Source organism: Octopus sinensis, linkage group LG1 (genome assembly GCF_006345805.1).
Source record: "Octopus sinensis linkage group LG1, ASM634580v1, whole genome shotgun sequence".
Taxonomy (NCBI): domain Eukaryota; kingdom Metazoa; phylum Mollusca; class Cephalopoda; order Octopoda; family Octopodidae; genus Octopus; species Octopus sinensis.
This window is the reverse complement of record NC_042997.1, coordinates 128988104-129009329: the sequence shown is the minus strand read 5'-3', so window position 1 is coordinate 129009329 and position 21226 is coordinate 128988104. Positions and strand designations below refer to the sequence as shown.

At 37.2% G+C, this 21226-nt stretch overlaps 1 protein-coding gene across 2 annotated transcripts; it reads right to left on the bottom strand.

The window, feature by feature from the left end:
- Positions 1-46: 46 nt before the first annotated feature.
- On the bottom strand, positions 47-20509 carry LOC118764145. Of its 2 annotated transcripts, XM_036504420.1 has the most exons (3): positions 20291-20509; positions 7678-8300; positions 47-278 (listed from the first exon to the last, which is right to left on the bottom strand). In XM_036504420.1, exons 1-3 carry the CDS (start codon positions 20421-20423, stop codon positions 51-53), a joined length of 984 nt encoding a protein of 327 aa, XP_036360313.1. In that variant the 5' UTR covers positions 20424-20509; the 3' UTR covers positions 47-50. The 2 variants fall into 2 exon arrangements, with proteins under 2 accessions (XP_036360313.1, XP_036360322.1); XM_036504429.1 differs by lacking the exons at positions 47-278; positions 7678-8300 and adding an exon at positions 18170-18996.
- Between the last annotated feature and the right edge of the window lie 717 nt (positions 20510-21226).

Sequence of the window (21226 nt, the reverse complement as noted above, 5' to 3'; positions counted from 1 at the left end):
TGCATCAACTATTATCAAGAACAAAAGTCATCAGTAAGACATCCAATTCTTCAAATACTTCGATCTTTTATTTCAGTTTTTTTTCTCTTGCGAATACTGAAGCAGACAGTTAAAGTGATGAAAGCCACTAGAATGGCAGACGAGAGTAGCAGAGCTACTAGGGAGAGTGTAGTCATTGAAAATGGGATGGATGGCATCGATAAAAGTGTATAGTTTGCTGTAATCCAGCGTCTGTGACCTTGAACAATACAACATTGCCATTGATCATGGTCATGTAACTGAAACATGAAGTATAAACTATATTAATGGTAAGAAGAGCATTGTGAAGAATCAACAATTCCATCTACACAGACATATACACACACACATATATATATATATATATATATATATATATATATATATATATATATATATACATATATATATATATATATATACATATATATATATTTACACATATATATATTTACATATATATATATATATATATACATATATATATATATATATATACATATATATATATATATATACATATATATATATATATATATACATATATATATATATATACATATATATATATATATATACATATACATATATATATATACATATACATATATCCTTAAATCCTTAAATCCTTAAAAATGTTTTAGCCCGAAGGCCGCAGCCATGCTGGGGCACCACCGCTGAATGAGCCACACTAGTTTGTGAATCCACCTCTGATACGTGGCACTTGATCAACAAGGGAGTTCGATGCTGCTGCCCGCATCCGTGTCTCCTGTCGTGAGGTAGGTTCATCTGGGACTCCCAACAAGAAGAGATCCAGTTTAGTTTTAAAGAAACCCACATCCACACCATGTAAGTCTCTCAGGCATTTAGGGAGGATGTTGAAAAGCTGTGGTCCTCTGAAACCCAAGCTGTTGCAGTATCTGGACCTGTATTTTGATGGTGATGTTGGAATCCTTGGCACCACGCAGCGGCGCCCCGTTCTGCGGTTGGAGTAACTTTGAATGCCAAAGTTTGGGATAAGACCCTCCAGGATTTTCCAGATGTATATTACTGCATATCTCTCCCGCCTCCGCTCCAGGGAGAAGAGGTTTAATACCTTCAGTCTTTCCCAGTAGCTGACATTTTGCATTGAGACGATTTTCTTTGTGTAGCTTCTCTGAGTTGCTTCGAGTTCTGCTGTTTGTTTTATATTGTGTGGTGACCAAAGTTGGGAGCAGTAGTCCAAGCGGCTGAGGACAAATGTTTTCCATAGGACCATCAGTGTCTCCTTCTCTCTTGTTCTGAAAGTTCGGAGAATCCATCCAGCTAGCCGTCTGCATTTTATCACCAGATTAGCAATATGCATTTGGAAAGATGCATCATTGCTCATGTCAATGCCCAGGTCACGCACTGATTTTGACTCAGGGATTGCAATTCTTCCTGGGCCAGTGTATCCAGTCTTCACGTCATTTACTTTTGTGTGCCAGTAGCGCAGGGCCTGGAACTTACCTGCATTAAACTGCATGTTGTTGTCCTCAGCCCACCTGTATATTGTGTCCAGCTCATGTTGCAGATGCGCAATATTTTCAGGGTTCTGTATTGCGTGGGAGACCTTTGTGTCATCTGCATAGCTAGCAAGGGTGGTCATCGTAGCAACTGAAGGCATGTCTGAAAGGGCCACTATGAACATCAGTGGCCCCAAGACAGTGCCCTGTGGGACACCGCTTGTTATTTGCGTTTCCCTGGAGGTGGCTCCATTGCTCACAACTGCCTGTTTTCTGTCTTTTAGGAAGTTGTGCAGCCACTCTCCAAGTTTCCCGCCTATGCCGAGACCACGCAGTTTGTGACAGATCATACCATGGTCGACTTTATCAAAGGCTTTTGCAAAGTCAAGATATATTACATCCACATTTGAGCCATTTAGTAGCTGTTTCAACACCCAGTCATAGTGTTGCAGGAGCTGTGTTAGGCAGCCTCTACCTGGTCGAAATCCATGCTGGGTGTCAGACAGTAAGTCATTTTCTTCAAGGAACATGATTAGTTTCTTACGGACTATTCGTTCCATGACTTTGCTGATGTGTGAGGTCAGAGAGATAGGCCTATAATTTTTAGCATCTGCTCTGCTACCTCCCTTATGGATAGGGCATATTACCCCCTCTTTCAGTTTGACTGGGAGCTTACCACTTGCAAGAAAGCTCTGAAAAAGAAGCTGTAGCGGTTTTGCAAGGGCTCGTTTGCACGATTTGAGAAGGATCGCTGGGAATCCATCAGGTCCAGCAGCTGAGTTTGTGTCAATCTCATCAATGGCTAGTGTGATATCATCTTCTTCGATGTTGATGTACTCAATTTTTGTCTCTTTGGCCGCTGGTAAAGTGGCAAAGAATTCTTCTGGGTTGTTTACTTGCCTGTGTCCTAGAGGTGTAGTGAACACACTTTGGAACTGTTCGTTCAGTATTTCACTTGGTAGAGGGGGAAAATTCTGAAGTTTGGTGTTTTTTTGTTGGCGCAAGTATCTATGTGTTGGCTAAAAGCTATTTTTCTGTTTTGGGGAATTTTTATCTGGGATCTGTGCAGGGCCATTCGTTTACGCAAACCATTTTTTGTTTGGCCTAATATCTATCTATCTATCTATCTCTCTCTCTCTATATATATATATATGTGTGTGTGTATGTATATATACCTACATATATATATATATATATATATATGTGTGTGGGTATGTATGTATATATATCTATCTATATATATATGTATATATATCTATATCTATATACATGTGCACTTCACATGAATACACATGCACTTACATACACATGTGCCCTTACATGCATACACTTGTTAACACAAAATAGACACAAATATAAATACACAGAAATGCATACATGTATATGTTCAAATATATTCACGACTGGCACATACACACATATACACACACACAGTCGTGCACATACACACATACATGTATACACACATGCATGTGTACACCTGCACCCCCTCCTCCTGCCACCTCACACTTGTTAAGATATTATCATTATCATGATCATCCTTTAATGTCTGTTTTCCATGCTGGCATGGGTTGGACAGTTTGACAGAGCTGGCAAGGCCAAGAGCCACACTAGGTTCCATAGTCTATTTTGGAATGGTCTCTACAGCTGGATACCCTTTTTAATACCAACCACTTTATAGAGTGTATTGGGTGCATGGGAGGATGTTATGTATCTTGACTTAACCAAAACCTTTAATTCTGTACCCCACAAATGACATAGTGAAGTTCTCTACAATAGGCATGAGGGCTAATCATTATAATTGAAGTCCTTCATTCTCAGTTGAAAAGAAATAGTCACAATACTAGGACAACATTCTGCATCTTATTCTATAACATCTGGAGTCCAACTGGGATATATTCTTGATACCCTGCTGTTTGAGGTATATATTAACTTGACACATGTTATTTGGTTAAAATATGCAGATGGCATCAAGGTCTACTTTGAGATAAATAAATCAGATCCTATATGTTGTAATCTGATCTGGACATGTAGATAAATGTAGATCTGATCTGGACATGTAGATAATGTAGATAAAAACTTGGAATTTATCTAGTTGCTCAATAAAAGGAACATTAAGAAGTCTGCTGGTAAATATGACCTGGGTATTATTACAAACAATAGTCGCTTGGCTCAGTGGTTAGAGCATCGAGCTTACGATCGTGAGGTTGTGAGCTCGAATCCCGGACGGGGCTGCGTGTTGTGTTCTTGAGCAAGGCACTTTATTTCACGTTGCTCCAGTTCACTCAGCTGTAGAAATGAGTTGCGATGTCACAGGTGCCAAGCTGTATCGACCTTTGTCTTTCCCTTGGATAACACTGGTGGCGTGGAGAGGGGAGGCTGGTATGCATGAGCGACTGCTGGTCTTCCATAAAACAACCTTGCCCAGACTTGTGCCTCAGAGGGTATCTCTCTAGGTGCAAACCCATGGTCAGTGCCTGACCGAAGGGGGTCTCAATCTGCAGTGGACAAGCTATGTTTTTATAATCATTGAAAAAAGCTTGAAAGTGTCTTCATATCACTCAATAAGACATTTGTCTGTTCTTCACTGGCTGTCTATTTAAAGTTATGTATATCTATCATGTCCACACTTTTCATTACCTTCTTCCTCTTGAAACTCCATCTTGTCCAGAACATTGATCTACTGGAAGCTGTCCACAGATGTGCAATTAAATTAATACCTTCCATCAGTTACCTTACCATATCTTCAATGTTTTGCTTTCCTGTGCATTGCCACCTAAAAGCTTTGACATCTAATGGTTGACTTAGAAGTCCAGAAGACTATCCACCTTCTTTCCAATAACAACTTTGGCTACTCTTGGGAATTCAGTAACTCTACCACCCATGGATATACTTGGCCTGGTTCTCCATCAGTTGCAACGATGACTGTTGTTGATTCAATTAACTGAACAGCCTGTTTGTGAAATTAATGCACAACTGGCTGAGCACTCCACAGACATGCATACCCTTAATAGAGTTCTTCATGAGATTCAGCATGACACATATGTGCTACGTATAGACATAGGCATTAATACATACATACAAGCATACTGGCATACTCACAAATGCTCAGGCTTCTTCACATAAAATCCAGTCACTTGTAAAGAGACATACATGACATACACACATACTGATATGTATCTGCATTTCTATACAAGCTTAAGCTCATTCTCAGATACATTCATATATTCACATTACATACACAGAAGTAAAAAGGAGATTGACTTGAAAAAAAAAACTGACTTGTTGTTGTTTTCTAACTGGGAAAGGGGGAATAAAGAGAATGTGAAGTAAAGATGGTGTGCAATTAGAGTCAGGTTTTTGGGGATAGTTTGGTCATTTGATGATAGGTACAACAGAGGTAGGTTTTGGTGATGTGGAACATGTAATAGAAGTGGATGATAGCTGCAGTAGATTTAGATGATAATGATAAATCTAGCTACAGTAGAGGTAGGTGTTGGTGTTATGGACATGTGATGGTGGTCAATGGTAGCATAGACAAGCAGTGGTGTGACGTTATTACAGGTGTGTGTGAAGTTACAAAACTACAATGGATAACAAAGCTCTGAAGAAGTGAATATTACTTTCTTACATTGCCAAAAACTCTATTCCAACAACTAGGAATCTTCTTTAAGGTAAGGAAATACACCAGCTCTAATCAGTTACTAACCCTCTACAAATTTCAAGTAATCTCCTCGTTGAAGTACTTTCTCAAATATATGAGATGGCATTGATGCTACCCACATATTTAGCTGATTTCAAAAGACTCATCCACAAGTCCCTAACAACCACTGACTCATCTACAAGTCACTAACAACCACTGACTCATTCACAAGTCCCTAACAACCACTGACTCATCCACAAGTCCCTAACAACCACTGACTCATACACAAGTCCCTAACAACCACTAACTCATCCACAAGTCCCTAACAACCACTGACTCATCCACAAGTCCCTAACAACCACTGACTCATACACAAGTCCCTAACAACCAGTGACTCATCCACAAGACCCTAACAACCACTGACTCACTCACAAGTCCTTAACAACCACTGACTCATTCACAAGTCCCTAACAACCACTGACTCATACACAAGTCCCTAACAACCACTGACTCATACACAAGTCCCTAACAACCACTGACTCACCCACAAGTCCTTAACAACCACTGACTCACCCACAAGTCCTTAACAACCACTGACTCATTCACATGCTACCCACATATTTGGCTGATTTCAAAAGACTCATACACAAGTCCCTAACAACCACTGACTCATCCACAAGTCCCTAACAACCACTGACTCATCCACAGGTCACTAACAACCACTGACTCATTCACAAGTCCCTAACAACCACTGACTCATCCACAAGTCCCTAACAACCACTAACTCATTCACAAGTCCCTAACAACCACTGACTCATCCACAAGTCCTTAACCACTGACTCACCCACAAGTCCTTAACAACCACTGACTCATTAACAAGTCCCTAACAACCACTGACTCATCCACAAGTCCCTAACAACCACTGACTCATCCACAAGTCCCTAACAACCACTGACTCATCCACAAGTCCCTAACAACCACTGACTCACCCACAAGTCCTTAACAACCACTGACTCACCCACAAGTCCTTAACAACCACTGACTCATTCACATGCTACCCACATATTTGGCTGATTTCAAAAGACTCATATACAAGTCCCTAACAACCACTGACTCATCCACAAGTCCCTAACAACCACTGACTCATCCACAGGTCACTACCAACCACTGACTCATTCACAAGTCCCTAACAACCACTGACTCATTCACAAGTCCCTAACAACCACTGACTCATACACAAGTCCCTAACAACCACTAACTCATCCACAAGTCCCTAACAACCACTGACTCATCCACAAGTCCCTAACAACCACTGACTCATCCACAAGTCCCTAACAACCACTGACTCATCCACAAGTCCTTAACCACTGACTCACCCACAAGTCCTTAACAACCACTGACTCATTCACAAGTCCCTAACAACCACTGACTCACCCACAAGTCCTTAACAACCACTGACTCACCCACAAGTCCTTAACAACCACTGACTTATTCACAAGTCCCTAACAACCACTGACTCATCCAAAAGTCCCTAACAACCACTGACTCATCCAAAAGTCCCTAACAACCACTGACTCACCCACAAGTCCTTAACAACCACTGACTCACCCACAAGTCCTTAACAACCACTGACTCACCCACAAGTCCTTAACAACCACTGACTCATACACAAGTCCCTAACAACCACTGACTCATTCACAAGTCCCTAACAACCACTGACTCATATACAAGTCCCTAACAACCACTGACTCACCCACAAGTCCCTAACAACCACTGACTCACCCACAAGTCCCTACCAACCACTGACTCACCCACAAGTCCTTAACAACCACTGACTCATACACAAGTCCCTAACAACCACTGACTCATACACATGCTGTATTTTCTCGACTGTATCTTCTGCTGCAACAACTACAACTTCTGCTTATCTGAACTGCTCAGTTGCATACTGCATTCTGGCCAAACTAACCTACTTGTCTCTCACCTTTTATAATGTTTGATATATCAAATCTGCCAGAGAAAAGAATATAGTTAACTTTAGCAGGAACTGAACCGAGAATTTAAGCGGATGTAGCACAATAAAGTAAGATATCAAGAGTCCTGGACATCTTTGCTTCTGTTAAATAATAATAATTTTAAACAGAGATAAAGCCAGAAGTCCAACTGGGGGTGGAATAAGTTGATGAAATCAATTCCAGGATTTGAATAATACTTTATCTTATCAACCTCAGAAGAATGAAAGACAAAATTGACCTTAGCAAGACCTTAACTTTATCTTTCAGCTTTCTAGATTCTGATAAGTCCTACCATTCCAATTCTTCCAATGGGAAATGAATCTTAAAATATATATGATGTTAATGATTACAATATTATTAATGAAGAAGATAATGCCGAAGATGTTAGTGATGATGATGAAGAAAATGATAATGATTAGGATGAAGATGAAATCACTGATGACTGGTGGTTATTTACTTTGAGGGCATGAGGTTATGAAATAAATGGCTACAACCCTATTAAAAATTAGTATCTCACCTTTTCTGGAGGAATATCAACGACATCTGATTGAACATCATCATTAATATATACCGCAGAATCATTACGATACCATATCCTTTTCACACCAGAAAATATTTCCATCAGTGCCTCACCATGGCAGCTCAAACGCAGTTTGGTTTTCTCTTTGTAATATGTTTTCACTTCTTCTGAATATACCTGTAGGACAAACACATCCACCACTTGAACCCACTTGAAATTCTGTGTCATTTGACACGTATAAACACCACTGTCCTTTGGTTGTGCTGAGATAAGGACCAATTCATTAGGTATGGATCTATAAAGCATGGAAGATGGATCAATATTAAATGGTTCGTCATTAAATTCCCAGAACAGAATGGCCATTGGGAATTCATCATAGATAGCTCTGGATATAACATTATCACAAGACAGGGTTACACTATGATAAGCACTAATATTGATTTGATGGAAAATCTGTTTGAGATAGACCACTGCCAGCAAAACCAATCTAGGTGGTAAAGGAAATAATGTTTCACCATGGCGTTTCTGTCTTTTCATTAAAGGTTTGAGTTCTGTGATATTTTTGTTAGAATTTATCTGTTCATTGGGAGAATGATCAAAATGGCTTCTATTAATGGTATCTGAAAACAGATGTAGTAAAATAACTTATCAATATAGAGGCAGTAGGGTAGATAAACACAGGTTTGAGACATATATTTACATGGAGTACAAAATGCAGAAAAGAAAAATATATACAAAGGTAAAAGAATTTATGTAATGTCTTATCTCAACAGCCAAGAGTCTTTAATGTACATAATAACTATATTAATATATATGTGCATGATATCATAGGTGTGTTTCCAGTGAGAAGTCTAGATGAAATTGTTAAAGTACCTCCCTTTTCAAGAGTAGAGTAGAGTAGAGTGGTAAATACAAGCTATCTAGTAGTGTTCACAAATATAAATGCTTAATGAGAAGAGAAAGGAATATGACTGAGGGAAGTAGACTGAAATAATGGGAGAGTTGAGGTAGTTAAGAGGCAAAACAAGATGCAGATACAACCAGACAAAGACAAGATATAAAGAAGATATAGTAATAGCTGACCATTGAGGTAAGGGAGTGGGAATAGTAGGAGAAAAAAATGTTTGTGATAAATAGCATTTTAGCTAAGACAAGGGACAAGGAGAAATTACAATTTTTCATAATGAGCAAAGGTGTTATAGAATTTGTACCTGCAAGAGAAGATTACATCAGAAAATTAATTAAATAAAGATGTCTGATTTTGGCATAATATTGTGAGTGATTTCCAGTAACATAATTTACAAACATGAAGGTTAGCATTGTATGGGGTTCCACCACAAACTATAGATCAGGATAAAGTATAAGGTATACTCTGGGACTTGAGATGATACATGTAGATGGCTAATGAAATAGATTGTTTAAAGATCCTATTTGAGGAGATGAGGTAAGTAACATAGTATCACTTCAAGTCAATTGTTTCCCCTGTGTAGATCTTAGTTTGGTGAAAAGATGGAGTTGTGACCAAACATTTATAATCATACTAAAGGACAAGCAAAACCCATTTAATGGACAGAGTCGAGAGACTTGATAATTACAGATATTCCCATTATGAGTGGGCTTTTGCTCTATTTGTATCCTATATTGGTCAAGACAATTGTTTATCCCAGGAGCAGGAATAGAGGTGTTAGTATCTCTACTATTTGAAGATCAAAGGGAAGTTAGGCTTTTGGTTATAACCAATAGGTGGGTCTAATCAATAATAGTTGTTTCAGACCGTATTCATTCCAGGGCTAAAGCAATTGAGATGAAGAATAACAGTGCTTTGAAGATCAGTATTAGAATCCACAACCTTAGAGGTATTGCTAGAAAATATAAAAGTAGTATGATCAATTGAATTTGAGTGAGGATTTAAATCATCTCAAGTAGTATAAGAACCAAAGAAAAGGAAGACGTGTTGCATTTGCATCACTGTGGTTACAGATGTTATTGCCTCTCATTCCAGAGGTATTACTGTTATTCCCGCTAATGCTACGGTAGGTAAGCCACTATTGAGATAAGACACAACATAATATATATATCATCTTTATACATTCATTCTCCTATTTCCCTATACACTCCTTATTTACTTCCTTTTCCAAAATAACTCCTTATATTGAACTCTAATATTTCCCTCTATCTAACCATCTCACATCGTCTCTGATGAAGGGACATCCCTAATATCCCAGAAACATCTGTAAGACTAACTTTCTCTTTATAAATGTCCAGAAAACTCCACACAGCCTTGGCTTTGTTGTCTCATTTTATTTAACATATATATGCTCATGCAAGACCTGCATTAGACTCTTCACTTGTATCACTATTATAGCGAGAGTTTAACTATGGTCCTCCCATAGCACTTACATAGCGTTACCTGCCACCTTGGGTCTTCTGGATACTAATACCTCTCATATATATATAAATAAAAGAAATGAGATGACATAGGAAAAAATGATTATGTTATGAACTTCATTAGCTTACAGTTGTTTCTGCTATCAGATGCAGTGGACTCATAGTTGAGCACCTGAATAACACCTTATAGTTTCATCAGAGCCTCAAATGTGAAGTGTAATTTATTTGGGAAAATAATTATTTTGTGCACAATATATAGGGAAAGGTATTACCAATGAGAAAGTCCATAGAGATATATAAAAAAAAAGAGCATATCCAAAAGGCAATTAGATGTAATAGTAGAAATATATGTATATATATATACATGTATGCACACACACACACACTTCAGGATTCCTTATTACTAGTCAGGGAATCATGAAGTGACAGAAACTTGTGACTTTCGGACCGTTTTAAATGTGTAATTCATGTATATTCACCTAATGAAAACTTTTTTCACATGATGTTATATCTCTGTTCATCAATTAAAAAATTTGTTGGAAACAGCTGTAGTGAAGGAACCATTATCCATCTGTTGTTTTATATATATATATATATATATATATATATATATATATATATATATATAGAGAGAGAGAGAGAGAGAGCTCTTATTTGTAGCAATCTAGTGACAGTTATAGTTTTACCTTTTTGGTAAAACATTGCAGACTGCTGTCTATATTAATTTTATATATATATATAATATATATATATATATATATACATATATATATATCATCATCATCATCATTATCGTTTAACGTCCGCTTTCCATGCTTTCATGGGTTGGATGGATTGACTGAAGACTGATGAGCCAGAAGCTGCACCTGGCTCAGCCTGATCTGGCAAAGTTTCAACAGTTGGATGCCCTTTCTAATGCCAACCACTCCAAGAGTGTAGTGGGTGCTTTTACGTGACACCGGCACAGGAGCCAGTCAGGCGGTACTGGTAATGACCACACACAAAAGGTGTTTACATGCTACCTGCATGGGAGCCAGTCCAGTGGCACTGGCAACGACCACGCTCGAATGTTGTTTTTCATGTGCCTCCTGCATATGTACCGGTAAGGCGACACTGGCAACGATCATGCTCGAATGGTGCTATTCACATGCCACCAGCATGGGAGCAAATCTGTGGTCAGGGTAACAATCATGCTCAGATGTGCTTTGAACATTCCACTGGCACGAGTGCCAATCAGGCGGTACTGTCATAGGCCACGTTAGCGATTTTGATTTGTTTTTACTTGCCTCAATAGCTTTTTGCAAGCAAAGTTCATTGTCCAATGAATGAGGGGTACTCATAAGTGGGCTGGTTACACCCCACATTCAGATGTGCTTTTAACATTCCACTGGCATGAGTGCCAATCAGGCAGTACTGTCATCGACCACATCAGTAATTTTGATTTTAATTTTGATTTCACTTGCCTCGCAAGCAAAGTTTATTGTCCAATGAATGAGAAGTATTCATAAGTGGGCTGGTTACACCTACTGGCATAGGCCATGGGCCACGGTCTCACTTGGCTTGTCGGGTCTTCTCAAGCACAGCATATCTCCAAAAGTCTAGGTCACTAGTCATTGCCTTGGTAAGGACCAATGTTCGAAGGTCGTGCTTCATATATATATAATACACACACACATATATATATATATATATATAAACATACACATATACATATATAAATAAATGTGTGTGTGTGTGTGTGTGTGTATATATATATATATATATATATATATATATATATATACATATATACACACATACAAATAATAAACAGATACACAAATACAGGAATGCACATAGATACATATACGCAGACAGAGACACACACACACACAGACATAAACTATACACATACATATACATACTGACATACAAATTTAGCGAAAGGAGGAGGAAGGATGTGTGTGTGTGTGTATGGAGGAATAAAACCACAACATTTAAGGTCATTAAGACATTTTAAGATAAAAAAAAGACAAGTGGTGACCAACTTGTGTGTGTGTGTGTTTGTGTGCTGATAAAAGATATTAGGGAGGGGAATGAAAGAAAGGGTGATGATATATATAACATATCAGATCAACAAACATAAAACCCCCAACCTTGGGCAAGGACAAAAGACTGATGGCTATAAGACTCTGACACACACCTAGTCATATGTACAGACAGAGTTATATAGACATATACCTAGATATATACACACAAGCATCCACAAATACACACACACATACATATAAAAGAGATACAGACATGCACCCACCCCCATACACATATATTTGATATTAAATCCAATACGAGGAAAATAGGGACGAAAAGATCCAATCTTTCACTGGCTCAACCATTTGATACCCAATTTAATAGAGAAAAGCTTTACAATTCACATGGGTGTATATTAAATTTATAAAAATGAAAAGAAAATAGAGATATACAATTATCAATTCAAAATTTAAAATTTATTAGCATAATATTATATTATATTCTTATAATAATACAATATAATAAATAATAAATATTAAACACAAATTACATACAATGGTTTCGATTCTAACCCATAATAAAATTATTAAAATCCATTGTTTGTGAGTAAGAATCTCTTCAGTGTAATTTTTGATATATGAGATTCACAGATCCAAGAAAAGACTGAATTTAAATATATTTATGTTTTCAAGCACGAGTGTCAGTAGTTAAAAACAAAAACAAAGATAAAAAATAAAATATGAAAAATAAACTAATATAACAGTCATAAAATATGTTTGTATACTATTAAGTATTTTAATCTGAATATATTTTAGCACATTGATTTAAAAAAAATACCAGGTGCAATATTTAAAAGAATATAAAAAAAAAATATTTAAGAAAAAAACCATGGTGAAATAAGAAATAGCCCTTTCATTCTTTCATATTATTATAATTTATCTATGGGTAAATAGCAAAATAATATTCTTTTCTTTATTTCTTCAATTCTTTTTCATGTTCCAGTCATTTGACGGCAGTCATGCTGGAGCACCACCTTTATTCAAACAAATTGACCCCAGGACTTATCCTTTGTAAGCCTACTCTATCATTCTCTTTTGCCGAACCACTAAGTTACGAGGATGTAAAGACACCAACATTGGTTTCCAAGCAATGGTGGAGGGACAAACACAGACACAGATATATGCATACATACATGCTTACATACATACATGCATTCATACATACATACATATACGATAAGTTTCTTTCAGTTTCCGTCTACCAAAGCCACTCACAAAGCTTTGGTTGGCCTGAGGCTATAGCAGAAGACACTTGGCCAAGGTACCATGCAGTGGGACTGAACCTGGAACCATGTGATTGGTAAGTAAGCACCTTACTACACAACCATGCCTGTGCCAATTCAAAATATTCAAAATACTTTACAATCTCTAGTCAAAATGCAAATATAAACTACATTGCATTAATTATTTATAATAATTATTACTAAAAATGAAAGATAAATAATTAAAAATTACGTAGTTTATATAAGAAAGAAACTTTCTAAAAAATATTATCAAAGTAACATAATTATTGCAGAAATTAAATATATGCTTAATTAACCTGTTATCCCCCAAAAAAAAAAAAAAAAAAAAAAATCATAAAAACTTCATAAATGTCATTTTGATAATTACTCCCATACTAAAACGAATACTGCTAAAATATAAAATTATTTAGTTTTTTAAAGGAAAAAAATCTCATCGTAATGTTTATATGCATTTATATTTACAGCAGAATAGAAGGGATATAATTGCACAAAGGTAATTTGCAATGCTTTTAATATGCTGTACAATAAATATTATTTATGCAAGAATAATTTTTATCTATACTAATTTTTAAATAAGTAAATAAAAATTTCTTATTTTTCAGGGGAAATAATTCATTTTAAATAAAGATGTTTATAATTTAATGCATTCATACTTATGAAGGAATAATATAATAATAGAAACATATATTTAGAGTAGGGTCTACTTTAAAATTTAATTTAATTTAATATAATTACACTTAAGATCATTAAATATAAAATAACATAACTTTACAACTTCCTAAGGACTTCAATACCATTATCATAATTACTCTTTTCCTATACTAAGATTACATAGTTTATTAGAAGAATATAACATATCGTAATGCTTATAACACACACACACATAATACCTATTGACACACACATACATGCATACATAGATATACACGCATATAGACATAGATAGATAGATACATACATATATCATCATTATTGTTTAACGTCCGCTTTCCATGCTAGCATGGATTGGATGATTTTGACTGAGGGCCAGCAAACCAGATGGCTGCACCAGGCTCCAATCTTGATCTGGCAGAATTTCTACAGTTGGATGCCCTTCCTAACGCCAACCACTCCGAGAGTGAAGTGGGTGCTTTTTACGTGTATATACGTGCTTTATATATATATATATATATATATATATATATATAAATATATATATATATAAGTGAACATAACAATATATAATACATATCAGTATTCATTTACCCAAATATATTTTAAAAAATTATAAATAATTGACAAAAATGAGTTAACAGATGCATATATAGATATCAGTGTAAATATATACACATACATATATCTAAGAATGGTAAGTGAGAGCTGTGCAAGCCATGTACAGGGACACTGTCAGTAAGGTGAGGGTTGGCAATGAGTACAGTGAAGAATTCCGAGTAGAGGTAGGGGTCCACCAAAGTTCAGTCCTCATCCCCCTCCTATTTATCATAGTCCTCCAGGCAATAACAGAGGAATTCAAGACAGGACCTTGCTCTAATTGCTGAGTCACTATCAGAACTAGAGGGGAAGTTTCAAGTGTGGAAACAAGGATTAGAATCGAAAGGGCTTAGGGTCAACTTAGCTAAAACCAAAGTCCTAGTAAGTAGGAAGGCAGAGAAACCACAAATCCCTTCAGGTAGATGACCCTGCTCAATCTGTAGAAAAGGTGTAGGTAGAAACTATATAAGATGTACCCCAGTGTAAGCTATGGACACATAAGAGGTGCAGCAATATCAAAGGAAGGCTAACTAGGAAGATAGTTTTTGTATGTGGCAGATGCTCAGCAGCAATAAACACTGAAAATGTGCAGAGAACAACTTCTGCCACATTCCAGGGAGAAAAACTAGAAGTAATTGATAGCTTCCATTACCTAGGTGACCAAATCAGTTGCAGGGATGGGTGTGCTGAAAGTGTAACTGCTAGAGTAAGAATAACCTGGGCAAAGTTCAGAGAGCTCTTACCTCTGCTGGTGACAAAGGGCTTCTTGCTAAGAGTAAAATGTAGACTGTATGAACACATGTACGAACAGCCTTGCTACATGGCAGTAAAACATGGGCCGCGACTGCTGAGAACATGCGTAAGCTTGCAAGGAATGAAGCCAGTATGCTTCGATGGATGTGTAATATCAGTGTGCATACTCGACAGAGTGTACGTACCTTGAGAGAAAAGTTGGACCTAAGAAGCATCAGATGTAGTGTGTAAGACTGCGCTGGTATGGTCATGTGGCAAGAATGGATGAGGATAGCTGCATCAAAAAGTACCACACACTAGCGGTTGAGGGAACCTATGGAAGAGGTAGACCCAGAAAGACCTGAGATGAGGTGGTGAAGCATGACCTTCGAACAATAGGCCTCACCGAGGCAATGGCAAGTGACCAAGACCTTTGGAAATATGCTGTGCTTGAGAAGAACCGGAAAGCCAAGTGAGAACATAACCTTGTGGCCTATGCCAGGGGTGTAACCAGTCCACTTATGCATACCTTTCCTTCATTGGACACTATACTCTGCTTGTGAAGACCTGTTGAGGCAGGTGAAATTGAAATCAAATTCGAAGACTGGCATCCGTGCTAGTGGAGCACTAAGAGTACCATCTGAGCGTGATCGTTGCCAGAGCAGCTAACTGGCTTCCGTGCTGGTGGCACATAAAAAGCACCATTCGAGTGTGATCGTTACCAGTGTCGCCTTACTGGCATTTGTGCTGGTGGCATGTAAAAAAAGATTGGAGCATGGCCGTTGCCAGTACCACCAGACTGGCCCTTGTGCCGCTGGCATGTAAAAGCACTCACTACACTGTAGTGGTTGGCGTTAAGAAGGGCATCCAGCTGTAGAAACTGCCAGATCAGATTGGAGCCTGGAGCAGCCATTGTGTTTGCCAGTCCTCAGTCAAATCGTCCAACCCATGCTAGCATGGAAAGTGGACGTTAAACAATGATGATGATGATATATATATATATATATACATGACTCCAGAAGACATAGCATGAAGTGGTGAAGCCTGGTGGCAGAGATGACAAAGAATCAGGAGCTCTAGTAATATGCAAGTCCTTAAAACTCTTGTCCTACTCAGTGAAACTGAGTTCTGGAAGTGTCATGTATTGTGTTCTCCACCCACATTACAATGACTTTCCACCAACTCCAATGCACTACACCTGTCTCTGGTTGCCTTCCTTAGCTACTACAGACAACCATGTCATTTCAACTCTGCCCATTTTCAGAGTCTACCTTCCCATCCCCTCATTTCCTTTCCATACAATCTTGTATATTATTCACCCATCCACTTCTATGTACCTTGAGGTGCCACCTGGGCACCTTATGGCTATTGTCTATCTCTTTGCAGATCCTACTGATTATTTTCTCTTTCCTCTTCCTCCCCTTCTCCTACTGAATGTGAGCAGGCATGCTGATCTATTATACAAGAATCTGTTCTGGACCCCACTCCCTATAGTTTAATCCCATTTATCCCCATCATGAAGCTGACCATTGTGCTAGGGGATGACCACCATGCATAACAACCTCAATAGGAGAGGCGGCATGAAAAATAGCTTACAAACTGAAATATCCATCACTCCTTCTCTCTTTTAGTCCTTACTTATCTTTATTGCTTTCCCTGACTTCCTCTCTCTCTCATATTATGTCTCTATCACTTTTCACAGACATCCATTACTCTCTGACTCTCTGTCTCATCCATCCCCTTTCTTTTTCTTCTTATGCTCTTTTTTTCCATCATGTTTCTCTGCTATTATTTTCTCTTTCACATTCCTTTCTCCTTTCTCAATGATATCTTTCACACTCAACTATTGCTCTTGCTTTCACCCTCTCTCTGTCTGTATCTCTCTCTATCCCTTTCTGTCTCCCTCTCCCAATAATTTTTTTCTTCCTTGTTTCACATCACCTTTGGAGATTCTGAAACACTTGTTTTGAATGTGCATAGAAAGCAGGGATAAACATTTAATATTCACACTAAAAATCTATCTCGCTCATGTTGTTTCTATTCCATACCCTTACCAACAACCATCAGATAATTGCTCATCTCTCTCTCTCTCTCTTTCTCTCCTTCTCCTCTGTCCCTCTTGGAATTAGATTTCCTTTCACTTCTTCTAACATCCTCTCACTAATGTTGCACCTATTCAGTCTCTTTACCAACAATACTCATATAGCTATGTGCATATTAACAAGAAATACAACATTAGGCGCGGGGTACGTCAATTGTAGATTTGATACACCATTAAAAATGTGATATATTATTAAACATGAGACACATAGAGGAATCCAGTTAGGTATAGGTACATGAAGTAGAGGGCTGGAGGAGGGAGAAGAGGAAGGTGAACAAGCTATAAAAGGAACAATAAATAACTCAATTGGTTAATTTAGTTTTATAAAACCCAGACCAATTTGACTCTTGAAATTTCAATAACCTTGACTCTTGGAATTTGCTATAGTTTCAGAAGTAGGCAAGTTGTTGAGATGCAGTGATGACTCCACTGTTATGTATAGATAGCAGACAACATATCAACTAAAGTCTGTCTATCCAGTCAACATTTCCTGACAATGTTGGATAAAACTTAGTGAAATTAACAATTATTTTAGAATAAATAAATACCATATTTTTAATGAAAATTAACTCCTCTTCCTTTTATTATAGTTTCTTATCAAAAATTTCTAGATGTATATTTTAGACTTTTATTTCATTGTGAATCTTAAGAACAAGGAGTCACAGGAGTTTCAATTAAAATAGTTGTTTTGGAGAGAAATGTTAAAAAAAACCAAGAATCTAGATTTTATTTTTGCTTTTTGCCATAATAAAACGATTCACAGAAATTGTAATTAAACAAAGTACTAAAGCCAGGAAAGTGAAGATTACTCCTATAATGTTTGTCAGAGAAAGTGGAAAATAACGAGATTTTATCATTGCTTGCCAAAAGGTTTTTGGAGGATCAATAACTACATTTAGTTTATTAGTAATCCAAAATTTTCTTGGATTATCTCTTCTCAGGACCATACAGATCCATATTCCAGACTGGTTTTCACTGACAGAAGATACAGTATCTAATATATCATGATTGGCACGAGTTTTAGCAACATGCTTCAAAACTTTCCCATTTATAGTCCACTGTTTTGTTGATCCAGTGTACAAATCCCCAAGTATATCACTGTTACAATTAATTTTAACTGTAGATCCAGAAGTAAAGTGCTGCTGTGGAAAGTCTTTGGGAGATGAAGCTGCCACTGTCAGTGAATAAATCTTTAGAGTGACCTTCCATTTTTGCTTGTAAACCATTTGGCAGGTATACACTCCACTATCAGCTATAGATTTGAAATCTTTTATTAGTAGGTCCCCATTCTTCAGACTGTATTTAAAACCATTAAATCGTAAATGTTTGTTATTATGTATCCACAAGAACTTAGCATCAGGGAATCTCTTCAAAATAAGTTTGCTTATCTTGTTGTTACAACTCAGTAATGCAGCCTGGCTTTCGTTCACTTTTGCATTGTTTATTGCCACAGCTAAAGAATGAAGGATCAATTCACGGATTGAATTAGGCAACTCAACAGCTGTGGAGCGGGTTCTTGAGTTGGCTTTTCCTGGAACAACAGAAGTAGAAGTTAGATTAAGAAAACAAAATAATAGAGGACTTAGAGCAGTGTATATGATTTTTGTAGGTTTTCCTAAATTGGTAAGATTGATGTGAGGAAGTTCTGAGGGGAAAGAGTTCTGGACAGTTTTAGTTTAGGAAGAAAGGAATAGGTGACGGGTTTAATGTTTAGTGTAAAGTTTTTAGTGAGAATGTGGCATAGCTTGTGTGTGTGTGTGTGTGCGTGCATGTGTGTTTGCACTTCTTGTCTTCTGGCTTTAAGGGTATTGTGAAAGGCCTCATTGGAGGCCTAAACTTCTGAGTTATTTTACATGGCTTAGAAAAACTTAAGGATTACTGCAATATGTGTGTGAATCTGTGAGGGGAATATCATCATCATCATTTAAGTCCGCTTTCCATGCTAGCATGGGTTGGACGATTTGACTGAGGACTGGCAAACCAGATGGCTGCACCAAGCTCTGATCTGATCTGGCAGAGTTTCTACAGCTGGATGCTCTTCTTAATGCCAACCACTCCAAGAGTGTAGTGGGTGCTTTTACGTGCCACCGGCACGAGGGCCAGTCAGGTGGTACTAGCAATGGCTATGCTCAAATAGTGTTTTTTACGTGCCACCTGCACAGGAGCCAGTCCAGTGGCACTGGCAATGACCTCACTGGAATGTTTTTTCATGTGCCACCAGCACAAGTGCCAGTAAGGTGACTAACTGATCCTCCTGTCTCTTCTTTTACTCAAAGCCAGGAACATTTCAGCACCCCTTTGTATATAATTCGTAGGGAGCCCCTCTTTATTAAGTAATAATTCAATTTAAACCTGCTAATTGGTAATATTTTAAAAATACTCATATAGCTTCTGTCTTAATTCTGTTTAAATATTAGACCATCAGAAACTCCTATCAACAACACTCTGAGCTTCTCTATTTTCTCAACCCCAAATGCAAACATAGAATTTAACAATTTTGATCTACCAGGACATTCAAGTATGTTGACTTTCATCTGTCAGAAAATGTTCTCAGATTCTCTCTCAAGATAGTTTAAACTTAATCTCTTGTCTTTTTTTTTTCTTTTCTTAAATCTAAAATTGTTTTTCTTCTTTGCTTGCTTGTTCTATATTCACAACGTCACCATTATATTGTGTTGTACAGCACATGACTGTATAGGGGTTGCAGCATTGTAAAGAATACCCAAATAGCACCACAAATATAAGCTCTCTCTCACCATTATTATACAGACATTTCTTTAATATTGTTTGACAGTAGGCAGAAGACATATGGAAAGATTCCTCACCTGCATGCTTAACATTTGAGGGTTTCTCTTTTATCTGTTTAGATACATTTCTTGACTGTAATCCCCAGCATGCAGTTTCACTTAGTATTATACTCCAAACAGCACAATAAGTCAAAATGAAATAAACTGCCATTCAAAACTTACTGTAATTCAGTAGAGATTCCAATTTTTGTTTTTGTTTCTCTAAAGACATTATTCAGGAACATTGTGATGTCACAGATGTAGTCATAGCAACAAGAAAATTGTGTGATTGAATAGAAAATTAACTTTGAGAATTACTTTATCTGTATGGTTAGAACACCTTTTACATAGCTTAGAAAAACTGAAGGATTACTGCAATATGTGTGTGAATCTGTTAGGGGAATATGTTGAATAAAATCATAACTGATCCTCCTGTCCCTTCTTTTATTCAAAGCCAGGAACATTTCAGCACCCCATTGCATATAATTTGTAGGGAGCCCCTCCTTATTAATTAATAATTTGAGTTAAACCTGCTAATTGGTAATATTTTAAAAATATAGCTTCTGTCTTAATTCTGCATTAAATATTAGACCATCAGAAACCCCTATCAACAACACTGTAAGCTTAAGAGTGTGTCTGACCCTTATATGTCCTTGTTTGTCCCCTCTATGTATACTTTTTTATAAGGAATAAAGAAAAAAGAAAATCTGTATGGTTAGAACTATACAAACTAAGGTATTTACAAAAATACATAAAATATATACATACAGTGGAAACCATTTATTGTGATCACTTTGGAACAAAGCGTTTTTGACTACAAAGCTTTTTTGATTAGTTGGTTAACTAATAACATTAATAATAGCTGTAGGCAGTGAATTGGTTGAATTGTGAGAGCAATGAATAAATTGCCTCCTGAGGTTCCATCCAACTGTCTGTGCTCTGGGGTTAACTTTTGGAGTCAATAAATAAAGTACC